General features: G+C 39.9%; 1 protein-coding gene across 1 annotated transcript in view; it reads right to left on the bottom strand.

Annotated features, from left to right (window-relative positions):
- Positions 1 to 20,901, bottom strand: part of LOC128700086 (uncharacterized) — a 174,479-nt gene that overhangs the window by 2,660 nt on the left and 150,918 nt on the right. The window contains exons 10-15 of the mRNA XM_070098800.1: positions 19,836 to 19,966; positions 15,847 to 15,933; positions 9,003 to 9,186; positions 8,032 to 8,244; positions 5,194 to 5,291; positions 1,297 to 1,417 (exon numbers count right to left, since the gene is read on the bottom strand). Coding sequence (XP_069954901.1) covers positions 1,297 to 1,417; positions 5,194 to 5,291; positions 8,032 to 8,244; positions 9,003 to 9,186; positions 15,847 to 15,933; positions 19,836 to 19,966 — 834 coding nt within the window. The remainder of the gene's footprint in view (positions 1 to 1,296; positions 1,418 to 5,193; positions 5,292 to 8,031; positions 8,245 to 9,002; positions 9,187 to 15,846; positions 15,934 to 19,835; positions 19,967 to 20,901) is intronic.

Genomic DNA, 20,901 nt, shown 5'->3' with positions numbered 1-20,901 from the left:
ATCCCATTCAAATGAGAAATGGAATTTTTATGGAGATACCCCCATCATCCCAGAGCGGAGGCAAGAGAAACTGTACACAAGAGCCAGGACAAGAAAAATGGGGAGGAAAAAAGAAAAATATGGATGTCATTAGAACAGACTTGAACAGTGCGGTCAACACAAACTCTCAAAACCATTTAATGAAATGGTCCAAAGACAAGGTATTAGGGCAAGCGGCGAATTCAAAAGAAAATACTTAGAAACTGCTCTAATTACAACTTCTGACACTATCATGTAAAACCTGGAAAGTTTCCGCTTGGCCAAATCATTACAAAACAGTTGAAGAACTAAGCCTATCTTGGAGACCAACCGTTAAGCTGGGTATCGTTATTTTTTAAACGTTTCGCCTACAAAGCAGGATTATTCAGTCAAATACAGAGTATAGGTTGAAAGATGTAATCAGACTATCAGCCTTGTAGAAATGGTTGCAGATGGTCAGTCCCTCAGCCTGGAGAAGAGTTCAGCTCCATGGCGCTGAATTCCTCTCCAGTCTGATGTCTACCGTGTAGAAGAAACTTTTCAATAATAAATATCCCCAACTCTTGTCTTACTCATCAACTTGTCGGTATTTTATACCATTTTCAACATAACCTTCAAGAGTTGACTTACTACCACCGCATTAACTTCTCGCTCTTGTCTGTATAAATCACTAGAAACTATCACATGACCAACACTACTCAAGATAGCAAGGGTTACACTAGTCCTTTTCCCAGATGTATTTTGTTTACTTGAAAAGGCTGTTGTACAGCTGACATGTCATCTAAATGGAGATTTCTATTTCTGCAGTTTGGCTTTATCACATGAATAAATGTATATGGTTCTTGCTAACATCAGTAGAGCATTACTACTACGTTCTTTGTGGAGTGTAAAATCTAATGGATCATACATAATCTGGGAAGTGGAAGGCAGTATAGCTGGTCATTACTTACTAACCCTTATCAAAGACTCTTAACAAGCACTGCTAATCATTGTCCATTTTTTTTCTTTTGAGAACACCCTATTAGTATATTCTTTGAGGGTAATATGACTGTCTCTACATCTACCCAGTTTGGCATTCATTTTTCTTTCATTTTCTTCTATTACTTTGTTTTATCATCGTTCGCATTTGAATCTGAAGCAATCTCTGCATTGTATGAATTAATGACGATAACAGTGCCTAAATTGTGTGTTAATTAAATGATTAAGTTTACTAGGTTGGAAGTCACAATAAAATACAACAGCATTTCATGTATAGTGTACAACATTTAAACACTTTACCTGGGTTGGAAGCAATGAACCGTACGATAGTGTATCCACCATCAGGAACGGTTACAGTGTCCTTGATAGGAGGGCGATCAAAGTTACGTTCAATCAGCCCAGCTGCATCCATCTCTTGTACCTGAAATAAACATCCAGCAGATTCAATAATTTTGTGTATAACTAAAGGTATTAGTAGCCAAAAAAAAAGAGTACATGTCATCATTAATACCGTGTAGCTGTGTATATATAGTCATTATACGCTTAGCGAAATTTTGTTTAACGTGAATTCAAGAGACTTCACCTTGAAAAGTAAAATCAACGAGCACATTGGGAAATATATCCATACAATGGCAAAATGTCAGATGGGCTCCTGATACCAAGACATTTGAAAGAGCAGAGTAATGAGTTAAGTAGACTAGGTTATTTCATCATTGGTTTGTAAGTTAAACTGCAAGGTGTTATTGTTACCCCTACTTCAGTGCTCTAAATAAGTTATACCCCAGTCATTGAATTTCCAAACATAATAATATGACTGTTATATGATCGATTTATGGTGAAGAGAAACTAGATGTGACTGATAAAACTGTTAGTCCAACCCCGTATTACTGTTTATACTTAACATGAAACCTTGACGGAAAGTGCCAGGCGTGTGAATCCTGTCACTGCTCCTTAGACCTGCACTCTTGGTACGTAACTCAATGGAAGACACGGAAAGGCTTTTCAATGTTTGGCTTGAGGACTAAATCCAATAAAACGCACCTCTTAGCTGCTCGGTTGTGCAGGAATTTGTTTGAAGGTATGAAGATTAAAAGTGGTAAAGATTAAAGAGGCATTACAAAGGGGGTAAAGTTTTACAGGTTGAGTCAGCAAGTGTTCATTGTTAATACAGTTGGAACGTACTGTATGTGGACGGCATCAAGAACTTTCTTATCTGTTGAGGGTTTAGGAGATACAAGAACCATTTCATTCTTATTCTTTGATTGAATGTTACAGGAAATTTCAAGGTTTAGCCTATGTTTATGTAGCACTCTGAAACACCAAGGGAAAAGAAAAAAATTACGAAAAATCTTCCTATACGCTCTAATGCATCGGTGCTCTAAAATAGAGAGTGGTAAATATGGATAAGTCACTAGATTAACTGTTATCTTTTTTATCAAATATTGAGAAATACTGCACGGAAAGCAGCAATAATCACTAGGCATTGAGCGTAATTGTCATGGAATCCCAATTTAATGAATGACTTGCCCATGTTGGAGTTTGATTTCTTCCAGAAACACTTTTTTTCAAATCAGCCAATGAATAAAAGTGTTACAGTAGCTACAACAAAGACATATTATTTAAGAACCGTCTCCAAATTTATCAGAGACACTCAGGGTCAGAACCAGCCAACAATTCACAAGTTCAGCAAAGCCAATGTAAGATAATGACCACCATCTTAAATAGCAATAAATCTGAGGGTAAACTAACGATGGCCACAGTTAATGGTGTGTTTAAATTTCTGAGGTCTGATTAAGTCAAAAAAAAATCCATGGATACCAAGAGAATACAAGATATGCAAAGGGATAATGAACCTTGATAAAAAAAATTAGCTTTGAAGACGTCGATGAAGATGAAAGTGGAGATGCAGTAGGAACGTTGCAATACCACAGAAGCCACTTACTCATGCGGAGTTGAAGCAGTGTCCCATGTCTCGGTTGGCAACACATTCAGGTCACTTGCTGAATGTCCGTGGCTCGATCCCTGGTTGGGATCATTTGGTATGTTTCCTTACACATGCTTGCCCACTTCCCCTAGCAGTAAGCAGGTGTCTGGGTGTTAGTCGACTGCTGTGGGTAGCATCCTGGATGACACGATTAAAGGACCACAGTGAAAATAAGGAGAGACAGTCGTCTATGACGCACTGACTTTCTTGGATTATGCAGGGTGGCTAACCCTATGGGCTTAATCGAACAAAATCTTATGTGCCCATAAAATCGTTCTGGATTCTTCTGATTTTGCTCTGTATTGTAAATACTGTTACTGCAAATTAATAGAGACATCAGTGGATGAAGTCGCATTATTTGACTTCATTAGATTATCCTACATTAAATTTATATAACGTACTTTTTTGACCATAAAGCATCCAAGTCACTTTGACTTTTTTAGGGTTATCCTAAGTAATTTACACTATGCATGATTACTGCACTTACGTGTATCTGTACCTAAATTTACTTACTTATTTATATGCCCTCAAGAGCATTATAAAAAAATATTCGTACATTATGTACTCAGCGCCTGAATATGACTTACTACACCAGGGAAATCAAGGCTACTGTTCACTTGTACCCCGCTAATCAAGGGTATTTTAATCAATACCAGAAAGATTACAGGAAACTATGATGTATAGCCCTCCTGGTGTCTTGTAGCCTGGTAGGCAACGCTCTCCGAGGCCTCACACTGTGTCCGTGGTTCGATCCCAGTGCGTATTTCCTTACACCTACTCTCCCCTTTCACCTAGCAAACAAGTAGGTACCTGGGTGTTAGTCGACTGGTGTGGGTGGCATCCTGGGGAACAAGACTGAGGACTCCAATGGAAATAAGACAGACAGTCCCTCGATGACGCACTGACTTTTCTTGAGTTATCCTGGGTGGCTAACCCTCAGGGGGTTAAAAATCCAAATAAAATCTTATTTTTTATTTTGACAGGAGTTTAGCAGTGGTCGCTCGTAGAAAATGAGAATCAATGACAGAAAACAAGGCAGGAAGAGGCAAACTGAATGAAGATAAACTAGGCGTTACTCTTCACTCTCCCTCTTTCTCCCTTGTTTTCTGTCATTGATTCTCATTATCCATGACCGGCCACAGCTAGAATCTTTCCTTTTGGTAAAAGTTGAGCTGGGGTTCCGTCTGAATTTTATGAATAATTAGAATCCCACTGTACAGAAATTATCTATCTTCGGAAAATTAAGTTTCATTCTTAGTCGGCCATCTTCCACTAGGTTTAAGCCTTTTCTTATCGCTTACAGAGTTCATTACCTTTGTAAATTGTGAGTCGGCCATCTTCCACTAGGTTTAAGCCTTTTCTTATCGCTTACAGAGACATATTATTTTGGTAACTCGATTTTTGGTGTTTTGTCCAAATTGGAAAGAGCCTGATTTTAATAATTTTTAAATGTATTTAATCTGGACACCCCACCACCAGCCATGCATTATTCTCAGAAGAATATCACTGCAAAATACATTGCAAAAAAAGCTTTATGTAGCCATAATGTTGTTCTTAGTATCATCAATATATTCCGAAATATGTGATAAGCAAAAATATGTTCTACTTCAGTATTTATTATTGCAATTATTATACCAATTTAAAAAAAAAAAAGTCCCACAGTTATATATCATAAATCAAAGTGTTGAATACAATATCTGAAGATTTGAACTATAACATTCTAGCAAATTAATCTGAACGAATAATTGTTCAGTAATTATAAGATAATTTTAAGATTGTGCTAAGTGTTCTACATTACCAGGGGCTTTATAAATAGTATTCTAATTATGTTAATCTTGTATCAATTGCAAACTTTATAGAAATATAAATTATATTATTCTGTTCCCTCATCAAGCCATTGTTTATTTAAAAATTTATACGAATTTTGTTTCACTATGATACTGCATAATTAGACCTGGAGAAATTTATCTGCAACTCAGATCCTGAATAATTCTAAAAGGGTAGTTAGTGTGTTAGTCTGTGCATCAGAAGTTTACCCTCCCTTACACTGCCTCATCTTTGGTTTATATCAGTAATTGTCAATGTTTCTGTCCAGATTACCATCCAGTAAAGGCAATGAAACTAATGCTAAGGAATATGTATTTAACGGAGATCTGAAAAAAGTTTAACCTTACATGTGCACAAAATACATTGTATAAACTAATATAACGTACCTTTCTCAGTGTAGTGTTCTCTCCCAGACGACCCATAGCCAGAACCTGGAAGGCATGACCATGCAGGTGGAAGGGGTGATTAGCCCAGTACACCACACCTGGCAAGACCAAATATTTTTTTTTATCTCACTGAAAAGAGAAAACTTGTGCATATTATTTAGTCTTTCTGTGATTCAAAAATCAGAAAAGGAAAACTAATAGTCGTATTCTGTACTTAATAGCAAAATCATTCCATACTGTAGCTTGAACGCCTGTCCTCCTGAGTCTAGTTATAAAAACAATATACTCAAGTAACCCGACTTGACGCCACGCTTCTCTGGGACCGAGTGATCAATCTGGTTATTTCTTACAGCCTGCACGCCCCGAGGATCGTCATAGCATTAGTCTTTTAAATTCCCTCCCAAAGGCTTTTTCTTTTACATTAACAATATTTCTTCATATTAACACAGTGAACTTTCTCTCTTAGTACTTACGTACCCCAGCATATTAATATCACGGGTTTAGCTTACACATTCTCCCATAACTCTCGCTTCAATAAGTTATCTTAATGTCAAGAAAAAGGCCTGAATCTCCAACTATTTTCTATACAGATATGCGATCAAAATTATCCACTTGCAACTGTGTTCCTTTATATTCACAGCTGGGTTATCAGACTTCTAGTCCAAGACAGTACTGTCGCACTAACTGAGACGTCCTCTCCCAGAGATTGGCTACCAACGTGAGACTTGATTTCATATCTCTGACCAGCGAAGACGCTGTAATAAATACCTGTTAGATGACCAATTCGCATATCAGTGGAAACTGAACATCTGAAATACACAGGGGGGTGTGAGTTGCTCCGGAATTAACTTAAATTTTAATTTGAAATATATATTGCTTAATGACTGTGATTGCCGACCTCTACCACGTGCAGTACAGACATCATGTGTGATAGCAGTCATAGAGAATGCATATTTACACTGTATATACAAGAGTTGTTACTGTTTACACCCTCGCCGCCACAGTATTGTGCATCATTGTCTGCATATTATATTTCTTTTGGCATTAAGGTGTTTTGGTATTTGAAGCAACATTAACTTACCACTCATTTTATGTACTAAATTTTGCGAAGAATCAGCATGGAAATCAGATGTAATACTAATGTTACTAAGGTTAATAGGAGAAGTATCGTTGTTATTCGTTACTTAAAACATATTAGACATAATAATATGAACAATTAGTACAAGAATGAATAATGTTTATGTTGTGGCTCACTAAGAGCACCATATAAACAAGGTTTAGTATAACGCTTCTAACTGAAAGATATTATAATGACTTTGCCATCGTTGATAAATATTATATACCAACAACACTATATGAAGTGTCATATGTGCTCCCATGTCTGCATCCATTCATGGCTGTCACACAGGTCAGCGTGTTTAGGTTGGTTTTAAGAACATGATGCTTTGATTGTGTAGTTGGGTTACTGGCTGGATCCACAGCTCCGGTAGTGTCAGTGGCCTGACGTGAACCATACCAACGAGTTTTTGTTTATTCGCAGTCGCTTCGTGGGATATTCCTCATAGACTACGAAAGTGTACAGTATTTGCTCCATCACCCTTGATTTGCATGGAAAAGCTAATGACCATAACAAGCAAAACTCGCTTTGAAGTTCTATTCACAAACCTATGGAGGCTGCCATAGTGAAGAGCTCTGTTCCACAAGGCACAGTACTCGCCCCCATCTTATTCCTTATCCTCATATCAGACATAGACAGAGATATACACCACAGCACCGTATCATGCTTTGCGGATGATACTAGGATCTGCATGAGGCTGTCATCTGCTGAGGACGCGGTTAACCTCCAAGAAGATATTAACAAAGTTTTCCAGTGGGCAACGGTAAACAATATGATGTTCAATGAGGACAAATTCCAACTACTCCGTTATGGAAAACTGGAGGAGATAATAAGTAGAACAGAGTATACTACTGACTCCGGCCATACAATAGAGCGGAAAAATAATGTAAGGGACCTGGGAGTAGTAATGTCTGAGGATCTCACTTTCAAGGATCACAACAGTGTCACAATCGCACGTGCAAAGAAAATGATAGGATGGATAACGAGAACGTTCAAAACGAGAGATGCCAAGCCAATGATGATCCTTTTCAAATCACTTGTTCTCTCTAGGCTGGAATACTGCTGTACATTAACATCTCCATTCAAAGCAGGTGAAATCGCAGATCTAGAGAGTGTACAGAGATCCTTTACTGCACGTATAAGTTCTGTCAAGCACCTTAACTACTGGGAACACTTGGAAGCACTTGAGTTGTACTCGTTGGAACGCAGGAGGGAGAGATATATCATAATCTACACTTGAAAAATCTTGGAAGGAATGGTCCCAAATCTGCACACAGAAATCACTCCCTACGAACGTAAAAGACTGGGCAGGCGATGCAAAATGCCCCCAATAAAAAGTAGGGGCGCCATTGATACACTAAGGGAAAACACCATAAGTGTCCGGGGCCCAAGACTGTTCAACAGCCTCCCATCAAGCATTAGGGGAATTACCAATAAACCCCTGGCTGCCTTCAAGAGAGAGCTGGACAGATAACTAAAGTCAGTGCCGGATCAGCCGGGTTGTGGCTCGTACGTTGGACTGCGTGCGGCCAGCAGTAACAGCCTAGTTGATCAGGCCCTGATCCATCTGGAGGCCTGGTCATGGACCGGGCTGCGGGGGCGTTGATCCCCGGAATAACCTCCAGGTAATCTCCAGGTAACCTTCAGTTTAATGGTAAAACATAAATATTAGTGAGAGACTATTCAGCTTAGCAGTTACCTTTCCTTACCACATCACTCACCTTCATCCACTAAGATCAGCTCAATTAAACTGTCCTTCCTAACACTAAGGACATGCGGGCAGTGGCAGAATTCACTGTGGCAATTTCTTCTAGAAGTGGCATTGCAAAAGGTGGTGTAGTCAACATCTCTTGGCTGTGACAAAGGCGGAGCATTCGGCAGTTTTAAGCTGATCTGGTTTATCTGCGGCACGAACAACCGAACTGGGGTCCTGACTGTTGATGCACAAGAGCTTTTTACAATCTTGATTAAAATGAAAAAAAAATCTAACAGATGAATATTCTAGTTTCTTACTGAAACCAAGTGTAAATAACAAGTGTCTGTTTTTATATAAAAAAGTAAGGGCCATCTTATAGTATCTGTGATAAAAAGAAAAAAAAAGAACATGCCCTCACACCTTAAATGGTCATTGTCTTATAGAGTTCATAAGTAAAACTCGTAGATATAAGAAGTGCTTATCAAACAAGTCTTGAAATTGGATACTTTATAAATCATCAAGAAACTGAACAAATGTTGATTTAGTTCTGAAATAAATGAATAACTTCAGATATCCTTAAGATATATGGGATACAATTCTATTCCTCAAAGACCTGGAGTGAAATGACCTCAGCAGTTTCAGTGAGCATTTATTACTGCTTCAGAAAGGTTATAAAAAATATGTGAAGTAATTAAAATAATATAATTTTATTAATAATAGAGATATTCTAGAAAAATTAACACTGAATTAGGTTTAGTTAATGAATCCTAATTAACAGTGGATTAGAAACTTTTATAAAAAACATATTTATACTTTTAAAATAAGTAGCATCAAGAATTCCCTGAAAATGTAACATAATTATAAAGTTTAGCTAAAAATTATAGTAAGTAGAGGGACAAGACAATATATATACTTAAGTATTTAAATTACTTAAAGAATAGTACTATTTTCTAACCTGTAACTGAAAATCAAAACAAAATATAAGAAAGATCTAACCTCCAAGGAAAGGATAGTATTGTTCATGGTGGAAGAGGTCATTATTCTTGCCATAAAAATCAAAGTCAAGCCAGAACTTGTAGTCAGGTGTGTGAGAAATGTCCTCGCCCATTTCCAAAGATTTAATCTCGGCAGCTGTCAGGAAGGTTCCATCTCCAGGAGCAGCATTCAACTTGTTCAGTTGCTACGGGGGGAAAATGGGACAGAGTTGGGGGTCAGGTGTAAACAGAAAAGAATTCTCGTAAAGAAAGTCGCAGTTTCCAATAGCTTTATTATATGAACTTACAGTATGTCCTAGAGGAAAAAAAACAGTTGTTACTCGATAACATAAACAAATGATGAAACAGCTGTGAAATATGAAACTGTGAGTTGACGGTATGGAGCACCCTGCGAGGTGCATAACTGTTTTTAACAATTGAGTGTAATCATTTGAGGAGAAAAATCACCTTGTTGGGGCTTCAGAATCAGCCAGTAATGGGACACCCGGTTATTGATTCGTACCAATGACGCTTCTATCCATTGTAAACCATTATCAAGGCAAGCCTTGATAATGCCGTGACTGGATAATGATTCAGGGCAGACAGAAATATTATTAAGATTTATCTCCAATTTGTGGATTAGCTGTGAAGAAAGATATGGCATTTCTTATCATTCATTGGCCTTTTAGAAGCTAGTTTGGCTTTAAATAATGTGGAATATGAATTTACATTTTTTCAGGGCAAAAGAATGCTGAGTAAACTGTACTAGTGCTCGCTAAGGTGGAGGGTCAAGGACTACTTTAAAACAAGTTTAGATTATGAGATCTAGCTCAAATGCCACAAGTCGTCTACATTCCTCAGCGAGGGATGTTGTCTTAGCTCCCACGAAGCTCGAGGACTCATTTACATTGCAAATTTATTCCGTGATGTAGTGATTTTCAGCCAAGATCTGCAGCACACAGATGTGCTGTGGATATCTCCCCTGCGTCCAGCAGCTGTATATGGATTTATACTTTATTTAAGGAATTTTTCAGTCTCTTGCAATATGGAAGAAATATAATGATTTAACTGTTATGGATATTATGGATATAAAACTTATATAGCAATACAAAAAATTCACAGCAACACAGACTGAATATAGAGCTCACATATAATTGTTTCAGTGTTGTAATATTTTTTAAGCTGTATAAAGCTGTTATACATATGTGTGATAACGCTACATCAAGCACCACATGAGCTATGAAGGCAGGACTGGTCCTTGTCTACCATGTCTCTGCCTGGTCACCACATGAGCTATGAAGGCAGGACTGTTCCCTGTCTACCATGTCTATGCCTGGTCACCACATGAGCTATGAAGGTAGGACTAGTCCCTGTCTACCATGTCTCTGCCTGGTCACCGCATGAGCTGTGAAGGCAGGACTGTTCCCTGTCTACCATGTTTCTGCCTGGTCACCACATGAACTATGAAGGCAGGACTGTTCCCTGTCTACCATGTCTATGCCTGGTCACCACATGAGCTATGAAGGTAGGACTAGTCCCTGTCTACCATGTCTATGCCTGGTCACCACATGAGCTATGAAGGCAGGACTGGTCCCTGTCTACCATGTTTCTGCCTGGTCACCACATGAACTATGAAGGCAGGACTAGTCCCTGTCTACCATATCTCTGCCTGGTCACCACATGAGCTATGAAGGCAGGACTGGTCCCTGTCTACCATGTCTCTGCCTGGTCACCACATGAGCTATGAAGGCAGGACTGGTCCCTGTCTACCATGTCTATGCCTGGTCACCACATGAGCTATGAAGGCAGGACTAGTCCCTGTCTACTGGTTCCTGTCTGCCATGTCTATGCCTGGTCACCACATGAGCTATGAAGGCAGGACTAGTCCCTGTCTACCATATCTCTGCCTGGTCACCACATGAGCTATGAAGGCAGGACTGGTCCTTGTCTACCATGTCTATGCCTGGTCACCACATGAGCTATGATGGCAGGACTAGTCCCTGTCTACCATGTCTATGCCTGGTCACCACATGAGCTATGAAGGCAGGACTGTTCCCTGTCTACCATGTCTATGCCTGGTCACCACATGAGCTATGAAGGCAGGACTGGTCCTTGTCTACCATGTCTATGCCTGGTCACCACATGAGCTATGAAGGCAGGACTGGTCCTTGTCTACCATGTCTATGCCTGGTCACCACATGAGCTACGAAGGTAGGACTAGTCCCTGTCTACCATGTCTCTGCCTGGTCACCGCATGAGCTGTGAAGGCAGGACTGGTCCCTGTCTACCATGTTTCTGCCTGGTCACCACATGAACTATGAAGGCAGGACTGGTCCCTGTCTACCATATTTCTGCCTGGTCACCGCATGAGCTATGAAGGCAGGACTGGTCCCTGTCTACCATGTCTCTGCCTGGTCACCACATGAACTATGAAGGCAGGACTAGTCCCTGTCTACCATATCTCTGCCTGGTCACCACATGAGCTATGAAGGCAGGACTGGTCCCTGTCTACCATATTTCTGCCTGGTCACCACATGAGCTATGAAGGCAGGACTAGTCCCTGTCTACCATATCTCTGCCTGGTCACCACATGAGCTATGAAGGCAGGACTGGTCCCTGTCTACCATGTCTCTGCCTGATCACCACATGAGCTATGAAGGCAGGACTGGCCCCTGTCTACCATGTCTATGCCTGGTCACCACATGAGCTATGAAGGCAGGACTGGTCCCTGTCTACCATGTCTATGCCTGGTCACCACATGAGCTATGAAGGCAGGACTAGTCCCTGTCTACCATATCTCTGCCTGGTCACCACATGAGCTATGAAGGCAGGACTAGTCCCTGTCTACCATGTCTCTGTCTGGTCACCATATGAGCTATGAAGGCAGGACTAGTCCCTGTCTACCATGTCTCTGCCTGGTCACCACATGAGCTATGAAGGCAGGACTAGTCCCTGTCTACCATGTCTATGCCTGGTCACCACATGAGCTATGAAGGCAGGACTAGTCCCTGTCTACCATGTCTCTGCCTGGTCACCACATGAGCTGTGAAGGCAGGACTAGTCCCTGTCTACCATGTCTCTGCCTGGTCACCACATGAGCTATGAAGGCAGGACTGGTCCCTGTCTACCATATTTCTGCCTGGTCACCGCATGAGCTATGAAGGCAGGACTAGTCCCTGTCTACCATGTCTCTGCCTGGTCACCGCATGAGCTGTGAAGGCAGGACTGGTTCCTGTCTGCCATGTCTATGCCTGGTCACCACATGAGCTATGAAGGCAGGACTAGTCCCTGTCTACCATGTCTCTGCCTGGTCACCACATGAGCTATGAAGGCAGGACTGGCCCCTGTCTACCATGTCTATGCCTGGTCACCACATGAGCTATGAAGGCAGGACTGGTCCCTGTCTACCATGTCTATGCCTGGTCACCACATGAGCTATGAGGGCAGGACTGGTCCCTGTCTACCATGTCTCTGCCTGGTCACCACATGAGCTGTGAAGGCAGGACTAGTCCCTGTCTACCATGTCTCTGCCTGGTCACCACATGAGCTGTGACGGCAGGACTAGTCCCTGTCTACCATGTCTCTGCCTGGTTACCACATGAGCTGTGAAGGCAGGACTAGTCCCTGTCTACCATGTCTATGCCTGGTCACCACAAGAGCTATGAAGGCAGGACTGGTCCCTGTCTACCATGTCTATGCCTGGTCACCACATGAGCTATGAAGGCAGGACTAGTCCCTGTCTACCATGTCTATGCCTGGTCACCACATGAGCTATGAAGGCAGGACTGGTCCCTGTCTACCATATCTCTGCCTGGCGATCGTTTCACAATCACCAGGACTGGACTTTTGGGTGAAGCATGGTCAGTCAGGCTGTTGATGCTTACAATACACAGTCCAATATTGGCCCCCAAAGTTCAACTAATTAAAAACGCCCACCAGAAAAATGACTCATTCTTTTTTCAGATGTCAACAGACCATTAATTATGTAGTCTTTTTAGTATGATAATAAGATGTTCTCTTCATTATAGAATAATAAGAAAATATTATAACCTTTATATTATAATAATAAGGTAAAAGGACCCCAATGGAAATAAGTCACTCTGTCTGACTTTTTTGGGTTATCCTAGGTTCTCTACACATGCTGCTATGTATGATAATTCTATGTAACTGTATTGTGTATACCTGAATAAATTTACTTACTTACTTACTTATGTATGTTAAAAACAAATGTCGAAAATTCGTGTACTTGTTGTATATCGGTTTTACCCAGCAACTATTGCACTGACTAAGATTCTCATTATGTTCTGCAGGTCAGCAGTTCTGCCAGCTTGAACTGAGGTATCGAAATTTTCCAGTCTAGAAAGTATAAGCGCCTCAAAGATGTTGGAAAACCTCTAAGCTTTTGTTTACATCTTGTAAGAAAGTGTGAATAGTGGAGAAGTGCGGTAAGAGAGCCTTAGGCCGCGTGCGTGGGCGGGATGCAAAAAAAAATATCGAAAAAGAATCGACAATTGAGTTAAGCATTCAGAAAAATAGTTCAACAATTTTTCAAGATTTTGGTATAAGACTCATGTCTGTACAAAGTTTGTACAAAGAATTATAGTCAATACAATATTTCTTATAATCACGCTACAAGTAACATATCCCGCGCGCGGACGTTGTGAATTTTCCGCAGTTTTTTTCAGCTTTTTTCGTTATTTTATCGCAAATTTATTGAAATGAACCTTAAAAAGTAGGAGCTCATCCCGGACAAGGAATAAGGTGAGAAAGAGGCTGGACACGTCATGAAGTCGGAAAAATGCCGCTACGGGAGCTATAAAATGTCGTATATTTACAATATTTGTGAGATGTTATCCAAAATTATATACAGAACACGCTACATATCATATAAACATAATACAGAGAATCATATGCGAGAAGAAACATGATAAGTGGCTTTGGCATGCTGCTCTTACCTGTATTTTTATGTATGCTAAAATTTCTAAATAAATAAATAAATAAATAAATAAATAGTGAGGCGAGGTAGACACTGTGGTATAGGGTAGTTGCAGCGATATTATATTACGTTCTCTCTGATCGATCACCATCATAGAAAATGTGATTATGGCGAAGTTATACTGAATAAGAAGTGTATAACAACACTCCTTTCTTTTTATTGATAAATAGCATCATTCGCTCTCGAAAAAAATATATTGGGTCCCATGTTATAGGCCTACTCTCGTTTCTCCTCAGTTTCATCGAAAGTTATTGAGCTATATGCTACGATCTCAACATGAGAAATGAATGAAACGATTTTCACAGTAAACATTCAACAATGAATGTTTTTACAATTTTAGGAAAAAATAATCTGACTAGCCCCAGTTTTTTTTTTTTTTTAACATTTACGGGCGGCTACAAAGTTCAAATATTATATTTTGTAAAAAAATTATCAACTTTATTTTGGGGGGATGAAACTAGAGGTAAATTAGATTGTACATTCATTTAAACATCCACTGGACGTTGTTTCATCCGAAGAAACTGACCAAAACAATTTTGGCCCCGGCCAAAGTGGCCAAAGTGGCCAAAACGGTTGCCAAATAAAAATTTTCTTATTTTATTTTTCATTCATTTGTTTACTAAACTGTTCTCTTGTCTTACTGTGTATGAGTCTCGACAAACAGTACATTAGTTAAAACGTTAGTCTTGCCGTGAGTAGTACTGTTAGTTTAATATCTTCATTATGCACACCATACCCATCCTGTGGGTGGTAGTCACACCATACCCATCCTGTGGGTGGTAGTCACACCATACCCATCCTGTGGGTGGTAGTCACACCATACCCATCCTGTGGGTGGTAGTCACACCATACCCATCCTGTGGGTGGTAGTCACACCATACCCATCCTGTGGGTGGTAGTCACACCATACCCATCCTGTGGGTGGTAGTCACACCATACCCATCCTGTGGGTGGTAGTCACACCATACCCATCCTGTGGGTGGTAGTCACACCATACCCATCCTGTGGGTGGTAGTCACACCATACCCATCCTGTGGGTGGTAGTCACACCATACCCATCCTGTGGGTGGTAGTCACACCATACCCATCCTGTGGGTGGTAGTCACACCATACCCATCCTGTGGGTGGTAGTCAAAAGATTACAGAGGTACATAATGGCTCCAGGGACTGGACAGCAAAGTTCTGATAATTGAACAAGTTAGAGTGGAAATGAACTAATCACATGTTTATATCTGGTCACAGTCGTAATGAGTTGTTTACGCAGCCATGAATTGGATCTCTCTCTCTCTCTCTCTCTCTCTCTCTCTCACTGCCTCCCAGCATACATAAGGGGGATTACCAACAGACCCCTGGCAGTCTTCAAGCTGACACTGGACAAGCACCTAAAGTCGGTTCCTGACCAGCCGGGCTGTGGCTCGTACGTTGGTTTGCGTGCAGCCAGCAGTAACAGCCTGGTTGATCAGGCTCTGATCCACCAGGAGGCCTGGTCACAGACCGGGCCGCGGGGGCGTTGACCCCCAAACTCTCTCCAGGTAAACTCCAGGTAAACACACACACACACACAGTTTAAGTGGTACCGGCGACAGACATTACTTAGACTTAATATATATTAAACATATAAAAATATTCAGCATTTTCTTTCACAGAAAATCGTTTGAAAAAGTTTCCTTCAAACTGCAGGAAGTATATAGATAAAGGAAGAGCATATTTACTCACCAAATCGTAATAACACTACTGCAAACATACCACAGAGTTTTAGAACTCATTTGCTATTGGTACAAACACAACCCGTTCAGTGTTATTTCTTTAAGCATATTGTTCCTCATGGAATCTGAGATAGTGACAATACTAAAGTTAAGGTGGGACTAACCAAGCCTTGTCGGACAGTAGAATTGTAGTCGACATGGTCGAGGCTGCCAGGGAAGCCTTCAGCTCCCTCGTATCGCAGCACAGCCACCTGTAATATATATCTTCATGTAATAGTTTTATTTCCTGATTTATAAAGCAATGTATTATTAACCCGGTTCTAAAAACATTTAAGTACATTTTTAATGGTGCCTGTTACTGTATTAGATGGTAATATAACAACCAACATACTGTAAATACAAAGAAAATGGAAATTGTCATCAGGAAAGCTAATTATTAAAATAAACCTAACCATAAATTAGCTGGGAAGGGGGCCGTCGGGCAAAATTCGTAACTCTTTTGTTTACCGTCCGATTTTCTCCAGTTTTGGTGCACAAGACAAAGTGTTTTCACTCTTTCTTGAAAATATTTATCAAAAATATACCTCAAACAACAACTGAGAAAAGACTGATTTACTGAAAATGCCCTTGTGCCCAAAGTCATTCTTATATGGGGCTACGTAAGGTTGTTTGGACACTTGGTGCCGAGAGAACAATGCTAATACTAATTTGCATCGTTAGATTTCCTCTAAATAACTTATCGTTATTTCACAAAAAAATAAAGTTTGTTAGTTTCTGGAATATTGCAAAAAAAAAATCTGCCCTTTACTCTCACATAACTCCCAAAGTATTTGGAATATTTCCAAAAAGTCTACGATGGAAATAAGAGAAATCATTATTCTACAATTTCTGTGAATATTATTCCATTTAATTAAGTAATAAAGGAATGATGATGGACTTTAGGTGAATAAGTTACTTGCGAGATATCGGCCGGGAACGCCGGCCGGCCCCCGTCTCAAAAAAAAAAAAAATCGCGAAAATCGCGTTTGTTTGGGTGTATTTCTTAGCAAACTGATGTTCTAGTGTAGTTATCCTCTTCAAAATACCGTTTTCTCTTACTCAAAGACCAAAGAATACGACATGGAGAGGAGTAGCTCAATAATATCGAAATATTCCCGATAATCTCTCGCCATGTAATGGCCTATTTTATTCAGTCTAGAGTATATAACATGTTTGTATGCTATTTATAGTATTTATTATATTATATTAGATCAATTCTGATAGACAAATAAGCCGTAGAGTTGATATATAAGCGTAATAATGAAGTGATTTCTCCGGGCTCTCTGGAGCGGGAGCACTGCCGAGCGTTCCCATCTGGTACCTGGTTGTCTCTAAGTCTACGTATAACCTCCGCCTACTCTTATATAATGCCAAATAGTCAGTTATTATATTAGAAAGAATAATGCAAGAAAAAGCGATAAAAACAAGGAAAAAACTCCAAAAAATATACGGGCCGTGAGCAGACTCGCTACCAATATCACCGTCACCATACCTGATATAAATGACTATAATTTCTTGTAGACCACATCTGGACCAACACCATATCCCCTTTAAAATCAGGCATAATTACAGATAATACCACAGACCACTACCCTACCTTCCTCATAACAACTCTTGGTAAAATACCCCAAGACACTACTAAAGTCACCTTCAGACTTCACAATGAGGCAGCCATTAATAACTTCACAACAGCAGTAAACATTGACTGGCACACTGAGCTAGAAATCTATACAGATATTGACGAATGTTTTAATAATTTTCTAAAAAAGACCCAATACCTTTATAACAAGCACTGCCCTAAAAAAACTAAACAGATGACAGCTAAGAGACTGAACAGTCCCTGGCTAACACCCAGCATTCTCAAATCCATAAATACAAAACACCGATATGAAAAACAGTACAGAATGGGTCACATAACCAGAGACCAAACAAAACGTTACTCGTCAATCCTAACCAGCCTGATAAGAAGGGCAAAGAAATTGTATTATGAGAACAGATTATCCAACTTACGAGGTGATATAAAAAAGACCTGGAAGACCCTATCAGAAATTCTGGGAACAAAAAAGATATCACGACATAGCGAAATAAAATTAGCAAAATCAGATGAACCCCAACTCCCACCAACAGAAACAGCAAACAGACTCAATGATTTCTTCTCCACTATAGGTCAAAACCTTGCCAATAAAATCCCAAGCTCAGATACCCCACCAAATGACTACCTCACTGGCAACTACCCGAACACACTGTTCCTAGCTCCGACTAACCCATACGAAGTCTCCCTTATTATCAACGCACTGAAAAACAAGGCAGGAGATTTAAATACCTTACCATCCTTTATATACAAAAAAGCGTTACAAGTACTATCACCAATCATTGCAACACTCTTTAACAAATCCAATGAATCCTCCCCCTTCCCTACAGTTCTCAAAATAGCAAGGGTCACCCCGATCCATAAAGGAGGAGACCAGAGTTGAATAACTATAGGCCAATATCCAATTTACACCCTCTCTCAAAAATCTTCGAAAAATTAATTCATAAACGAATCTACTCCTACCTCATCTCCCAAAACATTCTCAACCCCTGCCAATTTGGATTCAGGCCTAATAAAAATACTAATGATGCTATTATACACATGCTAGAACATATATACACTGCAATAGAGAAAAAAGAAGTCCCACTGGGGATCTTCATTGACTTACGTAAAGCTTTTGATACAGTTGACCATGACTTGCTCCACGTAAAATTGTCACACTATGGTATTAGAGGGCACTCCCTCAACTACCTCAAGTCTTACCTCAGCAACAGAAGCCAATATGTGTACGCAAATGGGGCAAGCTCTTCCGCACAACCAATTACAGTTGGTGTCCCACAGGGAAGTGTCCTTGGCCCTCTTCTCTTTCTCCTATACATAAATGACCTACCAAATGCTTCGCAATTACTCAAACCCACACTTTCTGCAGATGACACTACATACGTCTTCTCTCACCCGAGCCCAGTCACGCTAGCCAATACTTAAGAAACGCATGACTATATATTGGTAATGTGTGTGTGTGTGTGTGCTAACACTGGACATTACACACCAGGGTAGAATGATCCAAGGAAGGAAACACATTCACTATCATACATTCTCGGCTGTTCTTCTAATACTGCAAAGACGTTAAAATGCCTATGATCCCTGAAACTATATCCCAACCCATCTTCATCAGAGTACAAAACAAATTCTGGCCACAAAATAGAGCGAAACACCAACGTCAAAGACCTGGGAGTGATTATGTCGGAGGATCTCACCTTCAAGGACCATAACATTGTATCAATCGCATCTGCTAGAAAAATGACAGGATGGATAATGAGAACCTTCAAAACTAGGGAGGCCAAGCCCATGATGACACTCTTCAGGTCACTTGTTCTATCTAGGCTGGAATATTGCTGCACTCTAACAGCACCTTTCAAGGCAGGTGAAATTGCCGACCTAGAAAATGTACAGAGAACTTTCACGGCGCGCATAACGGAGATAAAACACCTCAATTACTGGGAGCGCTTGAGGTTTCTAAACCTGTATTCCCTGGAACGCAGGAGGGAGAGATACATGATTATATACACCTGGAAAATCCTAGAGGGACTAGTACCGAACTTGCACACGAAAATCACTCACTACGAAAGCAAAAGACTTGGCAGACGATGCACCATCCCCCCAATGAAAAGCAGGGGTGTCACTAGCACGTTAAGAGACCATACAATAAGTGTCAGGGGACCGAGACTGTTCAACTGCCTCCCAGCACACATAAGGGGGATTACCAACAGACCCCTGGCAGTCTTCAAGCTGGCACTGGACAAGCACCTAAAGGCAGTTCCTGATCAGCCGGGCTGTGGCTCGTACGTTGGTTTGCGTGCAGCCAGCAGCAACAGCCTGGTTGATCAGGCGCTGATCCACCAGGAGGCCTGGTCACAGACCGGGCCGCGGGGGCGTTGACCCCCGAAACTCTCTCCAGGTAAACTCCAGGTAAACTCAGAATACACGCACATTACTGCGCCTTATATTATAACCTCTTATGTTCGTGACGCCATACATAAACATATGGATTAAATTCTGAGCTTACCATGGGATGGCATTTACCTGGTGGGCAGACTTAAAGCGGTCGTCACAGTCCAGCATTCCTTGGAATCTTATCCAGTACGTTGCAATGCTCTGTGAAGCATTCACTACGAAGTCCCATCTTTCCCCTCCATATATAGTTAGTGACTCCACTGAAAAAAAATAAGAATTGTTAGATGGGTGGACTGGAACGCGGTTGAATGCAATAGAGTATACAGATATGATATTATTCATTTGAAAATCGTTTATATAATGTCGTGCCGAATAATTAAAACTTGCTATTTTGGCTTAAATAGCAACGCTCTTTTTGCCGAATAAGGCAATCTAAAATTGGTATATGCAATAATTTCGCAAAAATCATTCAGAACCTAACAAAAAATTATATTTCATTGTATTTGTTTATTATTAAATTATTGTAAACTTATCTGAAATATATTTAGTTGGATTAGGCTAAATTAAATTGCTCTTGCTATAATAAGGTTAGGTAAGTTTATTATGGTTCTTTTGGTACAAAATTATTAATTTTTACATTAACATAAATGAATATATATATATATATATATATATATAAACATATAACATATATAAAAATATAACATATATAAAAATAAAAAGATGGGGTGGTAGGGGAAGTGGAATATTCAAACGGCTTCAGGAAGAAATCCAAATATTCTTCCTTGAAGCCTTTTTATCCACTTCTCCGAAGCTATGGGTCCCACAATTTACACCATAGGTGGGCCCCATCATATATATATATATATATATATATATATATATATATATATATATATATATATATATATATATATATATATATATATATATATATTATGTGTGTGTGTGTGTTTAAGCGTATAAGAGAAAATTTTAGAAGGGATTTAATTTTAAACGAGTTCTTGCTAATTGACTAATTTTACCTATTCGGCACAACATTATTGTTGTAAAACAACAATCACAGCATAGTATTGTATCCTATGTAGGATTCACTTACCTCATGGAAAAATACCAGTCAAATATAGCGACACAAACTTTACACACGCAAGTAAAATAATCAGTAAGACGAGCATAATATTGCCACATATATCTT

The sequence above is a fragment of the Cherax quadricarinatus genome, chromosome 64 (genome assembly GCF_038502225.1).
Source record: "Cherax quadricarinatus isolate ZL_2023a chromosome 64, ASM3850222v1, whole genome shotgun sequence".
Classification (NCBI taxonomy): domain Eukaryota; kingdom Metazoa; phylum Arthropoda; class Malacostraca; order Decapoda; family Parastacidae; genus Cherax; species Cherax quadricarinatus.
This window is presented reverse-complemented; position numbering and strand designations above follow the sequence as displayed.